General features: G+C 41.5%; 1 protein-coding gene across 2 annotated transcripts in view; it reads right to left on the bottom strand.

Annotated features, from left to right (window-relative positions):
* The window catches only part of ZDHHC13 (zinc finger DHHC-type palmitoyltransferase 13), a 54206-nt gene extending 39986 nt beyond the window's left edge, over positions 1-14220 (bottom strand). Inside the window, exon 1 of one of the 2 annotated variants that reach the window (XM_066251112.1) lies at positions 14079-14220. In XM_066251112.1, coding sequence (XP_066107209.1) covers positions 14079-14105 — 27 coding nt within the window. In that variant the 5' untranslated portion in view covers positions 14106-14220. The remainder of the gene's footprint in view (positions 1-14078) is intronic. The other variant, XM_066251113.1, reaches the window with a different exon arrangement.
* Positions 14221-14806: the final 586 nt, after the last annotated feature.

Here is a 14806-nt window from a genome sequence, read left to right as displayed (position 1 = left end):
ATATGTTAAAAGTAAAAGGATAGAAAAAAGTATTCTATGTAAAAATTTTGAGCATAAGGAATGTAGTAGCTATAATTTCACTCATATGTGGAATCTAATAAACAAAATGATCTAACAAGCAAAATAGAGACAGACTCATAGAGAGCACGCTGACGCCTGTTAGGGAGGAGGGTGAGTAAGGGGTATAACAGGATTGAGCAAAAAAGGAGAAAAAAAACTGATGAACATGGACAATAGTATGGTGATGGGGGAATGGAGGACAGTAGGGGGAATAAATGGTGATGGATGAAGACTCAGTTGGAGGGTGAACACACAATACAGTGTGCAGATGAGGTGTTGTTGAATTGGGCACCTGAAACTTGTATAATTTTGTTAACCAGTGCTACCCCAATAAATTCAATTAAAAAAAATTCAAGAAGCAAAAACTGATGGACCTAAAAAGAAAAACAGAAAGATTCACAATTATAGCTGTATATTTCAACACTTCTTTCATTAACTGATAGAACAAGCAAAGAGGAAACCATATTGGATAGAGAAAATGGTAGGAATCAGAAAAGGAGAGACTTAAAGAACACCATCTATCAACTTGATATAACTGACATTTTTATAAGACTCCACCAACAAAAGATTTTTTCATATACAGACGACATATTGGGCCATAAAACAAACTTAAATAGATTGAATTCACACAGAGTATGTTCTCTGACCACATTGTAATTAAATCAGAAAGCAATAACCAAAGGATATGTAAGAAATTCCCAAATATTTGGAAACTAAGCAACACAATTCTAAATAACACAGGTCATAGGAGAAAAGAAAACAAAAAAAAAAAATTAAAGGGAGGGACATAAAGAAAACCAAATGAAGGGTGACAGAGGACGATTTGATTTTGGGTGATGGGTATACAACATAATCAAATGTCAAAATGATCTAGAGATGTTTTCTCTAAATCTATGTGCTCTAGTTAACCAATGTCACCCCGTTAAAATTGTCTAAATAAAACTATAAAAAAAACTAGAAAATATTTTAAACTGAATGAACATTAAACATGTCTAAATGTGCAGGATGCTGCCTAAGCAGTGTTTAGAGTGAATTTTTAGCTTTAAATGCTTACAACACGAAAAAAAAAAAAAGAGTTTAAAATAAATTATCTAAGCTTTCACTTTAAGAATCCAGAGAAAGAAAACTAAACCCAAAGTGACAAAATGAAGGAAACAATAATGCTAGTGGCCCTGGCCGGTTGGCTCAGTGGTAGAGCGTCAGCCTGGTGTGCGGGGGACCTGGGTTCGATTCCCGGCCAGGGCACATGGGAGAAGCGCCCATTTGCTTCTCCACTCCCACCCCCCTCCTTCCTCTCTGTCTCTCTCTTCCCCTCCCACAGCCAAGGCTCCATTGGAGCAAAGATGGCCCGGGCGCTGGGGATGGCTCCTTGGCCTCTGCCCCAGGCGCTAGAGTGGCTCTGGTCGCGGCAGAGCGACGCCCCGGAGGGGCAGAGCATCGCCCCCTGGTGGGCAGAGCATCGCCCCTGGTGGGCATGCCGGGTGGATCCCGGTCGGGCGCATGCGGGAGTCTGTCTGACTGTCTCTTCCCATTTCCAGCTTCAGAAGATTAAAAAAAAAAAAAAAGTGAAAAAAAAAATAATGCTAGAAAAAATTACATGAACTACAAAAGAAAAACAATGCAGAAAAATCACTGAAACCAAAAGCTGTTTTTGGAGAAAGAATAAATCAATAAAATTGGTAAAACTCTAGACAGAATGACCAAGAAAAAAGAAGACATCAATGATAAATACCAGGTTTAAAAAAGGCAACATCAATCTATAAGATTCTAGACACTTATTAAAGAATGTGTATAAAAATAATGCAATACTGTGAAATCTTTATATCAATAAATTCAACAACTTTTTTTTCTTTTTGAGAGAGAGAGAAAGAGAAAGGGGCAGGGGGAGGGGGAGGAGAAGGAGGCATCAACAATTCCCGTATGTGCCTTGATCAGGCAAGCCCGTGGTTTTGAACTGGCGACCTCAGCACCCCAGGTCAATGTTCTATCCACTGTGCCACCTCAGGTTAGGCTAAATTCAACAACTTATATGAAATGCACAAATACCTCAAAAGACATATAAGCAGCACTCCATTAAAAAAATGGAATTTTACAACTTCCCATTAAAAACACAAAAAAGCTCCAGGCCCACATAAATTTTAACTGGCAAACTTGGTAACAACACTTAAGGAAGAAATGATACCAACTCCTTCGGAAATCGAAGGAATACCTTCCAGCTCATTTTAGGAGGCAGCATTATTCCAATACTAAAACCAACACATATTACGGGTAAAGAAAACTATAGACCTAATAGCCCTCATAAACATATGTAAAGAGCCTAAACAAAATAATAGCAAATCATATTCAGTAATAGATAAAAGGATAATATATATTGATAGTAAAATCAAGCAATGTTTCAAAATAAATAAATGCAATTTATCATAGTAACAGAATAAAGGGAAAAAATTCTTACTTCATAAATCTGAGACAGCTAAGAACTGTATGATTCCATACATAGGTGAGACACAAAATTGAGTCTCATGGACAAAGACAGGGGTGCAGTGGTTACCAGGGGGAAGGGAAGGGTGGAGAGGGAGGAGGGTAGGGGGAAGAGGAGGGGCTTAAAGAGAAACAAAATACAGGGTGACAGAAGATGATTTGACTTTGGGTGATGGGTATACAACATCATCAACTGTCCAAAGGATGTGGAGATGTTTTCTCTAAATCTATGTACTCTGATTGACCAATATCACCCTGTTAAATTTAATTGTTTAAATTAAAAAAAAAAATCTTACTTCAGTAGAATAAGTCATTTAACAAAATTCAATACTCATCTATGATAAAAATTCTTGGCACACAAGGAAAAGAAGGGCACTTTTTCAACTTGATGAAGAGAATTTATAAGGCATCTACATCTACCACACATTTAATAGTAAAAGAATGAATACTTTAAAGATTGAAAAAAAGCAGTGATGCTCACTGCCACCACTTCTAATCAACAATGTACTAAAGTCCTAGACAGAGTAGTAAAGTAAGGAAAAGAAATAAAATGCATACAGATTAGAAATGAAGCAAATCAATTTTTATTTGCTGTCAAATAAGTATATACATAGAACCTAAGGAATTTTTTGAAAAATTTACAGTGACATCAAAAATTATTTTGAAGCCCTGGCCGGTTGGCTCAGCGGTAGAGCGTCGGCCTAGCGTGCAGAGGACCCGGGTTCGATTCCCGGCCAGGGCACACAGGAGAAGCGCCCATTTGCTTCTCCACCCCTCCGCCACGCTTTCCTCTCTGTCTCTCTCTTCCCCTCCCGCAGCCAAGGCTCCATTGGAGCAAAGATGGCCCGGGCGCTGGGGATGGCTCTGTGGCCTCTGCCTCAGGCGCTAGAGTGGCTCTGGTCGCAACATGGCGATGCCCAGGATGGGCAGAGCATCGCCCCCTGGTGGGCAGAGCAGTTGCCCCTGGTGGGCGTGCCGGGTGGATCCCAGTCGGGCGCATGCGGGAGTCTGTCGGACTGTCTCTCCCTGTTTCCAGCTTCAGAAAAATGAAAAAAAAAAAATTATTTTGAAATATTTAAAATTATTTTATACTGTATCCTGCATTTTCAGTTGCATTCAGGGGGAAAGTCACATTAACTATCAAGCAAACCATTCCTAGAAATCAAAACTGGCTTATTTTATAATCTGGTCTTGCTTTTTATCATAAAGTTGTTAACTAGCTTTCACCCATCTCATGCACCAGACCTATATCTCTGAACTTCCACTGTTTAATTTTAAAAAAAAATCTCAAAGGATGCAAACACATTAAGAATAGAAAACTGAAAATATCTGATGTAATGTGCTTAAGTCAATTCTGCAGGAGCTCAAAAAAAAAGGGGGGGGGAGTTTAAGAAATGATAGTTTTAGCCCTGGCTGGTTGGCTCACTGGTGGTAGAGCATCAGCCCGGCCTGCGGAAGTCCTGGGTTCGATTATTTCCAGCCAGGGCACAGAGAAGCGACCATCTGCTTCTTCACCTTTCCCCCTCTCCTTCCTCTCTGTCTCTCTCTTCCCCTCCTACAGCCACAGCTCCACTGGAACAAAGTTGGCCCAGGTGCTGAGAATGGCTCCATGGCCTCTGCCTCAGGTGCTAGAATGGCTCCAGTTGCAACGGAGCAACACCCCAGATGGGCAGAGCATCACCTCCTAGTGGGCTTGCCGGGTGGATCCCGGCTGGGCGCATGCGGGAGTCTGTCTCTGTGCCTCTCTGCTTCTCACCTCAGAAAAATATCAAAAAGAAAAAGAAGAAATGATAATTTTACCAAAATAAGCTCACTACTCCTCAACAGGTTATTAGAAAACACAAATGCTTTTTCTTTTAAAGTTACCTTACAGTAAAAAACTTTTTGGTATATAGTTCTAGAAATTTTAACACATGTACAGAGTTGTGCAACCACCACCAGACAGGATAAAAACCAGTTCCAAAACCTCAAAAAACTCTCTTGTGATACTCCTTTATAGTCACAGCCTCCTCCATACCTCCTGGCAACCACTGACAGTCATTCATCACTAGGTGTATCTTTCCCAGAACGTCATCCAATGGAATTATAAAGAACACAATCTTCTAAGACTGGCTTCTTTCACTCAGCATAATGCTTCTGAAACTCAATCAAGTTGCTGCATATTATTAATAGTTCCTTCCCTACTGTATAGTACTCCATGGCAAGATTGTATCACAGTTTATCCATTCAAACAACCAACTGGGTTGCTTCCAGCTTTCAGCAATCATAAACAGACCTGCTATAAACATTCATGTACAAGCTTTTGTGTGAATATGTTTTTGTTTCTCTAAGAGGGAGATTGCTTGGCCATCTGGTAAGTATACGTTAAGTTTATAAAAAATTGCCAAACTATTTTCCAGAGTGGCTGTACCACTTGGCATTGCCACTAGCAACAGGAGAGTTTACTGCTCTGCATCCTCTCAGGCACTTAGTATGGTAGGTAGTACAGATATGTAGCAGTATCTCATCATGGTCTTCATTTGCATTGCATACCTCCAGAGGCTAATGAGGTTGAGCATCTTTTCCTGTACCTATTTGCCATCTGTATATCTTTCTGGTGAATTTTTAAAGTCTCTTACTCATTTTTTAATTGGGCTATTTGTTTTCTTAAAGTTTTTAAGAGTTCTTCACAGTATATATTCTAGACAACAGTTTTATGTCAGTATGTGGTTTGCAAATATTATCTCCAGCAGCTTATCTTCCAATTTCTTAAAAGTCTTTTTTATAGAGCAAAACATTTTAATTTTGATGAAGTCCAATTTATCAATTTTTTTTCCTTTTATTGATCATGCTTTTGATGTTACTTCTAAGAACAACTGTCTTGGAACTACAACTCCTCTGTTCAGAGAGGAAGTTCTCCCTCTGAGTTTCAGGTGCTTGGGCTGCAAGGCCTTTCCTGCTCTTTGAACTTGACCTAGAGAGCTTCTCCTGGAGCGCTCTCGTTATGCACTGCTGCTCATTCCAGGGACCAAGTCCAGGGTCCAAGTCAAGGGAGAAGAGGAAAGAAGGGGAAGGAAGGGGATACAGATGGGAAAAAAAGGTAAATTAGCTTCTGATTCAGTGGGGTTTTGAATTCTGGTCTTTTCTCTGAATTTACCTGCTACAATTTACTTTTCAGAATTTTTACATAGCTGCTACTTGCATTCAGTGCAATAAACAGGGTGGAGTGCGCTGCTAACTCCATTTTACCCAGAATCAGAACTGCAACTGCTCTTTTGAAAAGGCATCCTGACTTACCTGGTAAATTCAACCTTAGCACTTGACACTCTAATTTTACACACATACACACAAAACACACTCACACATAGCGAAAACTAAACATATAGGTTGTTAAATTAAAACTTAAATAAGGCCTGACCAGGCAGTGGCGCAGTGGATAGAGCGTCAAACTGGGATGAGGAAGGACCCAGGTTCAAAACCCCGGGGTTGTCAGCTTGAGCGCGGGCTCATCTGGCTTGAGCAAAAAGCTCACTAGCATGGACCCAGGGTCACTGGCTCGAGCTGGGGGCTACTCGGTCTGCTGAAGGCCCGCGGTCATGGCACATATGAGAAGGCAATCAATGAGCAACTACAGTGTCGCAACGAAAAACTGATGATTGATGCTTCTCATCTCTCTCTGTTCCTGTCTGTCTGTCCCTTTCTATCCCTCTGTCTGGCTCTCTGTCCCTGTTAAAAAAAACACACACACATAAATAAGAATATTACTTTAGGATTCTTTTCATCATGATAGTAATTATAATAATATCCAATTGGAAAATGACAAGGGGTAAAAAATAAGAGTTGAACTATACTCAGAATTTCTGGAGTATCAATAAATAGCAGATGTAGCTAAAATTGACAGAGAAATCAGTCTACTTTTCATATAACCTCATTTTAAACAGCATAATATGATTAACAGTCATTTTAAAATCTATCAATACAAAAGTGAATAAAAGGTTAAAAAAGACTTTCCATTTCAATCTTACATCGCCAGACATACTATTATTAACAGTTTGGTGTATCCTGCCTCATTATGTATGTACTCTAACATATATAACATTATATAGTATATAAACACCTAGGTTTTTATCATTTTCTTCTTATATTTATTTTAAAAAGAAAAACAATGGAATCGTGTACATCAACTTGCTCATCTCACCTAATAATGTACCATGTACAGTTTTGCTGGTCAGTAAAAGTTGACTATTATCCCATTGCACAGATTTAGCATAATTTATTCAACCATTTCTCTGTTTTTAAGAAAGAGATGTAGGTTGATTTTAGTCTTCACTTCTAGAAAAAATTCTATAATTAACATATTGTATAATAGAATTGATTTCCCAAAGTAGGACTGTTGGGTCAAAAAATATATTCATTTTACATATAAATAGATACTGACCAATTACCTTCCCCAATTCACACTCCCAAAAGCACATACACGTGGTCCTTTTCCTTATAAATCTCCCCATAACTGAATATTATCAGTCTTTTTTATAATCTTGTCAATCCGATGGTCAAAAATATCTTGTTTTTCATTTGCATGACCCTACTTGCTAAATCTAAGTTTGTTTGTTATGTTGACTGGCTCTCATATTTTCTCTTTGGTGAACTGCCTTTTCAGTCTACTGTTCTTCTAGTGGATTATGTATCTGTTTCCATTTTGTAGGAAAGGGTTAGGAAAATTAACCCCTTTTTTTTTTAAGTGAGAGAGGGACAGAGAGGGACAGGCAGGCAGGAAGGGATGGAGATGAGAAGCATCAATTCTTCGGTGTGGTATCTTAGTTGTTCATTGATTGCTTTCTCATGTGCCTTGACCAGGGGCTCCAGCCAAGCCAGTAACCTTGGGCTCAAGCCAGAGACCTCAGGGTTTCGAACCTGGGTCCTCAATGTCCCAGGCCAACACTCTATCCAATGAGTGACCACCTGGTCAGGCTAAGCCATTTAAAAAAATATATTTATTGATTTGGAGAGGGCAGGAAGAGCAGGAAGAATCAACTCCTAGTAGTTGCTTCTCCTATGTGCCTTGACTTGGCAAACCCGGGGTTTCAAACTGGCAACCTCAGCATTCCAGGTCAACACTTTATACACTGCGCCACCACAGTTCAGGTAACCCTTTGTTTATATATATATACACACAGCTTTTTCATCACAGAAAATTGATTCTTTCCATAGGTGCAAATTTGTTCCCTCTAATAATGCCTTAAGGCAATAAGGTCATCAGCTTCATTTTCATGTAGAAAGTTAGGGAGGATTACACATTTCAATGTAAAGAATACGCACAATTAAGAGTATTTATTTATTCAGCTATTAATTACTATGTATTTATGATGCACAAAGCGTCATGCTAAGGGCACAAAAGACATGAGTATCTATCCTCCAAGAGTTTAAGTCTGACAGGGCAGCTACGTCAGAGACAGTCAAGTGACAGCAGAAGGCAATATGCAATTAAATGGCAAAAATGGGCGGTAAAGACTAGAGAACAGGAGGTACCTTCTGTTCAGGTCATTTATTTAAGCTTAAATCCAGATCAGAATAAAACTTAAAATAATTATATAAACTCAAAGCCTACTTTCAGAGTCCATGTTCTCCAAAGTGAGGCAAGTGCTCTCGAGGCTGTATGAGCAGTGACCCATTAGATGATGAGAAATAATGTTAAACTTCTATTCTATTACAATGCCTTTGGCTTTTTCTTTTTTTATGGAAAAGCCACACAAAAAATTATAAATTTGGCTTTTTTAAGCTTTCCTAATTTTAGCACTGACAGCCTCACTTTATCAAGCAGTCTGTACGCACGGTAACCTGGGGAAGCGTAAAAGGCCCACACCCAGAGGGGCTGACAGCAGGGCGCGCCTTCAGCATCTTGCAGTATACATCAGATTAAGTAATTTTCAAGTTCTATCATCTAATTTTAACTAAGTTACCCTCCCCCAAACGAGCAAGTGAGTTAAACCACAAAGAAGCCGTGGACTGAGACAATAATAACAGCATGAGTACACACAAACAAGAATATGGCAAACTGACACTTCTCATAGCAGATGCTCTTCATTAGTCGCCCGAAGTGAAAACAAAGACAATCTAATCTACTCTAACAAAAAGCCAGCTCCTCTCTAAAAACACTCAAAATTATCAAAGAGGTTGATTTGAAGCAAATTTATACAACAGGGGATCCTCGGGTTATGAGTCTCAACATACGACATTTCAAGTTCATGATGCTCATTCCCATAAAAACTTAAAAATATTGAGACAGGAGTGTTTCAGCTTATGCCATTAGTGTCATACTTAAGGACTATGTGGGTGAACTATTGTACAATAGTTTGGTTGCACATGGCAGAAGAATATACAGTAACGCTGCCTATGAGTGAAGATTAAAAGCCCCAGAACCCAAAAGATTTACTACTGCCAAGGGTTTGGCAGAAGGTTTTTCTTTGGTAGAGGATGGGGACCCCACCGATGACAGATTCAGTAAGGTCTACAGAGCTGTTATGGATGCCTTGCAATGCTATAGAAAGACTTTGGAAGAGAAGAAGTCATCAGCCTTCCAACAGGTCACTCTCTCCCGCCTTGCAAAGCCCCTTCCAGTGTGCAAGCCAATCACAGGAAAAGATGTAAGGAATTTCTTTTTACACTCACTTTTTGTCTTTTTTTCTGTTACTACAGTACAGTATACAGTAAAGTATATTTATGTCCTTTTCCTTTTTCTGTGGCTTAGGTGTGTTTTTTATGTTCTAGATGATGATTTTACAACTGTGTTAGGATAGGTAAGTGACTTAGGCTAGGGTGTGTTTCGACTTACTCCGAAATTTGGGTTGTCACTGTCATGGAACGGAACTGTGTTGTAACCTGAGGACCCCCTGTATTTACTATTTTAATTCAAAACCTTACCATGAGTATATATTGAGCTATTAATTAATGAATATATTGTCAAACTTTACATTAACATGCCCCATGACAATATGAACTTGGTGAATGACCCCTGTCCCCAGTCCTCACATACATCAAACAGAGGGGTGCTTAAGGTCCAGCCAACCACACAACAGAGAATCATCCTCAACAATGCATAAGTCAGCGTTAGCTGTTGCTCAAAAGTGACAATAAACTGCAGTTAGTACCTGGACTGCTTGGACTGCCACCAGAGCCCTGAGCTCCCAGCCAGTTGACACTGCAGGCTCCATTCATCATTCCACTCCGCTCATAATGCGTGATAGTATACAAAGATGAAAATTTTGGATCCTACTTTTCACATTATAGTAGGGTTTTACACTAAGGGTGCAAGTTCAAAATTGCTTTATTGATAGGAGTGCATAATCAAAAAAGTTTAGAGACTATAGCTCTAAGTTATCTCCTTTGCTCCAGATTTACTCCTTCCCAAAATTTTCCATAAGAGCTACATACAAGTGAGAAAGGAGATGACCTGCGTGCGGGGAAGTTAGCTTTGACTGGGGACAGTCCCATACAGATGTTTAAGAAAAACAACCATACATTCCCATCACAAAGATTAAAGCAATGTTTATGTCATGATACTATATCCTTAGAAATTACTCTCTAGTTATCAAAAAAATACTGTTATGGCATTCTATAGTTGTTTCATTTTTACCACATTGAAATGTAAACTCCTTGAGAGCAAGACCAACGTCTTAGATTTCATGTTGGCTGTATGATGGTGGCTAATTACATGCCCTATTTTTGGCTTCAGTTTCTATATTTGTAAAATGGAAGGAACAGGTCAATATAGCTATAAATTTCCTTCCACCTCCATGCTGCATGGTTCTAAGAGGAATTGCTACAACAATCACTAATGACATGTGCAGTGGTAGAGACTTCACGCACAAACATCCTTTTTTGGAGGCTTAACTGCTACATGGCGGACTACAGTATTAAGGTCAAAGAATAGACTAAGCAAGTTCTCAGGATGCCAGCAAACTCCAGAGTTTTCATTAATCACTCATTCAGGGAAATGTAAAGAATGCCTACTACAAACCAATCACAGTACTAAGTAACTAGGGATAACAGATGAATATGACATAATTCCTACTAAAATCCATTCATGCATTCAGCAGGGATTGACTGAATGCCTATTAAGTACCAGGCACTGCTCTAGACAAAGGGATATGGCAGTGAACACAACAGACAAGATAAAAATAAAAGGATACCAAGAAAGAGACATGTAGCTAGCTGAATACTCCACAGGGGATAACAAGATATTATAAAAAATTATACACGAAAGCTACGAATATATCTGTGGTGATTTTTTTATAACAAAGCCCTGAACTTCTTTAATACTTCTCCATCAAGAGGAGAGGGTCTATATCTTTCCTCTCAAATTGGAGCTCTGTGATGCTTCACTACTAAATGCTACAGAAGTGATGCTCTGCTGGTTTGCAGGCCCAGTCCCTAGAAACTGGCAGCTTCCTCCTATCTCGAGATGCACACTCTTGGAACCCAGCCAGCATGCTGTGCAGAGGCCCAGGCCACATGTAGGTGTCCCTGCTGTGTCAGCATCAACTGCCAGACATGTGATTGAAGACAACACCAGGTGATACCAGCCCCAGGTATGGAGTCATCCCAGTTTACGAGTCTTTCTATAGCAGAGGCCCCAGATACAGTGGAGCAAAAACAAACCATCCCTGCTATGCCCTGTCCAAATTCCTGAGCCTGGCAATAGCTGGTTTACACCACTATGTTTTAGGGTGACTTGTTACATAGCAATAGACAACAGGAGCATCTTTACACATAAGAGATCATATATTTCTCATGATATCATGAACCACATTATTTTTCTAAATTATAAATAAATACTTTTAAAGTTACAATGGGCATTAATTTAAAGAGAAAACCAAAATCTACAAAACCATATTTAAACTCTGATGAGGGTCACTGTTCTGTAAGGTTATCAAATAAAACAAAAAGAGAGACAGATCTGACAGATAACCTTTAAATTTTTCTCAAGAAATTAACAGAAGTACCAGAGTTCAGTTTCATTGGACAATTATTTACAGAGTATCCACCAGTGCTAGGCACACAGCACAGAACACAACAGATAAACATCACCGTCCCCATAGCACTCAATTCAGTGGAGGAAAGAGACAACAAACAAGACAAAGAAGTATGTTAAATGGAATTAAATGCTGAGAATATAAAACAGAGAGGGAAAACAGGGACTGTTGCTGGTAATTCTGATAATAGGGAGGGCTTGCCACAGTAAATTGACATTTCTGTCATGACCTTAAAGAGGTGGGGAAATAAGCCATATGGGTATGTATATAAGGAAAGAATATTCCAGAAAGAGCAAACAGTAAGTACAAAGGCCTTGAGGCCAGTATGGCTGGCATTGATTGAGCAAGCAAGAAAGTAATAAAAAATGAGGTCAGAGAGGAAACTGAGGGCCCCATGGTACAGGTATACCTTAGAGATTCTGGGGGTTCAAGTCCAGTCCACCACAATAAACTAAGCAGTACCTCAGTAAAGCGAGTCACACAAACTTTTTGGTTTCCAGTGCATATAAAAAGTTATGTTTACACTATACTGTAGTCTGTTAAGTGTGCGATAGCATTATGTCTAAAAAAGACAATGTACATGCCTTAATTTAAAAATTCTTTATTGCTAACAAATGCTAACCATCATCTGAGCCTTCAATCAATCATAATCTTTTTGTTGGTGGAGAGTCCTACCTTCAATTTGTATGTATTCAGTATATCTGCGAAGCACAACAAGGCAAGGTATGCCTGTATTGGCAAATTCTGGCAAAAACCCATCAGCTCTGAATTTGGAACCAAGAGAACCAAATTCAAACAGAGCAGGAATGCTTTCGTCTGCTTTGTTCACTGATTTACCTCCAATACCTCTGACAATGCCTAATACGTAGTAGGCTCTGTTACTTAGCAGTTATTAGACTTTTTAACAAGTGACTTTAATTTTTGAGCCACAGGTCTAATTTCTGAAAACAAAATAATAATTCCTCCCCACCTCACAAGGTTGCAGTGGGGATCAAGAATGGGGAAATATTTTGCAAACTGTAGAGCACCACATATAAGTAAAATCTTTACACTATTATTGAAAAACTTCACGGCAATTATTATTAACAACAATGATGTCTCTACCTTGCCCCATTAATTTCAACCTCTGAATCACTCTCCGTCTCCTTCTGCCATGGAACTGGGGGGTTGGGTTCACTTCCCTTCAGCTTCAGGGAGTGACCTTGAAGCACTTAAAGGCTTTTGTAACCAAGTGGCAGTAATTAAGACAGGAGAGTTCCTCTTAGCAACTTTTTCTTGAAACACTGAGGGAAAAAATGAGACACAGTTCCCATGTGAAGATTCTACACCCTTTTGTAAAATCCAGTCAGCTTGCAAACTTCTTTTCCCCGTCCAAATCCAAGAACACCTAATAAGAATACCTTGACAACTCCCCACATGTCTGGTTCCCACTTAAAGCTACATCAGGCCGTTGAAAGAAGGAAGGGAAGAGGGGAGCCTGAGAAACACTCTCAAGATTGGAAAGACTTCTTTTATTTATTTATATTTTTTGGCCAAGTGTTCCAATTGTCTCAAACTGCTTGAATCCCACTAGTGACAGAAAATCCACTACGAAAACCACTCCAGTGGAGACAAGCTTCAGTTTTCTCATCTGTAGAAATAATGTCATCTTAAGGCTGTTCCAAACCTGGAATAATGGATATAAGCACCTGGCACATACTAAACACTTATTGGCTGAATCTGGAGAGTCTTCATTTCGTCAACAAATATTAAATGAACAGCTACAACGTGCCACCCTAGGCATTAGGAAGGGGCCATTAAAAACAAATAAAAAGGACAAAATCGTGTTCTCTTGGAGCTAACATGTAACTTCCCCCACCAGCGTGTCCTGTTCTCTGGAACTACATCAGGCTTCTGGTAATACCTCCCCCACAGAACAGAGTCCTTTGGGATTTAGCTGTCACCGTACCTCCTTTCCCTCCCCCGTTTCTCCAGCCTGAACATCCTGAATTCTCTCAAGGAGTGAGCAAGGATGTGGGCACAAGAGCTAAAACAGGGCAGGGTGGGGCGAAGGCGGGTGCCCAGGCGTCACGGCCAAAAAAGAGATCATCAGACCCGCAGACTCCAGGCCAAGGTCAAAACGGGCTGGTCCAACTCAGGTGTGTCACCTGACACCACTCCCAGGAACCGCCATCCTCCCCTCCCAGGACCCACAGCGGTCCTCGCCCGGCACAGGGGTGCCGGTCCCAGGGGTGCCGGTCCCAGGGGTGCCGGTCCCAGGGGTGCCGGTCCCAGGGGTGGCCCTGGCCCGCAGAAGGAGGCTGGAGGGTTGGCGAAGGCACCCGATCCTCTGTCCAGGCCTCCTCTTCCCGGTCGCCTCAGAGAGAACTCCCAGCATCATTCTCGGCGTTTCCAGGCCTCCCCCTGCCCGGGCCAGGCCCCTCCGCCCCCGGAGGTCCCTCTGGGAGTGTCCTCAACCCACGCTCTCGTCTCCCCGCAGCCGCCGCCTCTGTCCAGGCCCGCAGGCCAGGCAGCGCCGGCCGCACTCACCTGCGAGCCCAGACCCGGCCCCTCCATCTGCCCAGTGGCGGCGGCGGCGACTCCACCGAGGGGTGAGTGCGGTCCGCTCGCCAGCCCGCCTCCAGCCGCCTGTATCCCACTTCCTGCTCGCGGCCCCGCCTCCGCCACAGCCGCGGCTCGCGCCGGTGCCATCAGTCGGCCCTGGGAGAGCCAATCCCTGATCAGTCCCCGACTGAGGGGCAGGACTTTCTTGCCACCCGTGGGGCTGGTGGGGAACTTCAAGCTGGAGGCCCCGCCCTCAGCCTGCTACCGCGTGAAGTTTAAGCTGTAGGTCAAGACATTGGTCGCCCAGGTTAGGTGTCCTCCTCACCTTCATGCCCTAACCTGTCAAGTTCTCCCACCCCCAGCTAATGTTTGACATCTAAGAAGGAATCAACAAATGTTAACTATTAAATCATTTGCTCCTCTCCACTTCTGCGATCGTCGGCAAGTCACTTCCACCATCGGGTTCTGTTTTCTTCATGCAAAATAAAATAGATGAGTTCCATACAGCTTAGGCCAGAGGAGGACTGAGCAAGAGAACCCCACCTGCACTCCCCATGTCCCTTTAAGGTCTATACTGAAGGAGCTGGCATCTAAGTTCAGTTCAGCTCCACGGACAGCTATGAAGATAGGATCCCTGCCTTGGTCCCTGCCCTCGGGGAGCTCCAGTGGTGCGGTGGCGCTCTCCTACTCAGTCTCCGGAAGACGGCAGTTTT

This window comes from Saccopteryx bilineata, chromosome 1 (assembly GCF_036850765.1).
Source record: "Saccopteryx bilineata isolate mSacBil1 chromosome 1, mSacBil1_pri_phased_curated, whole genome shotgun sequence".
NCBI classification, from domain to species: Eukaryota; Metazoa; Chordata; class Mammalia; order Chiroptera; family Emballonuridae; genus Saccopteryx; species Saccopteryx bilineata.
Note: the sequence above shows the minus strand (reverse complement) of the source record. Positions and strands in the feature narration are given on the sequence as shown.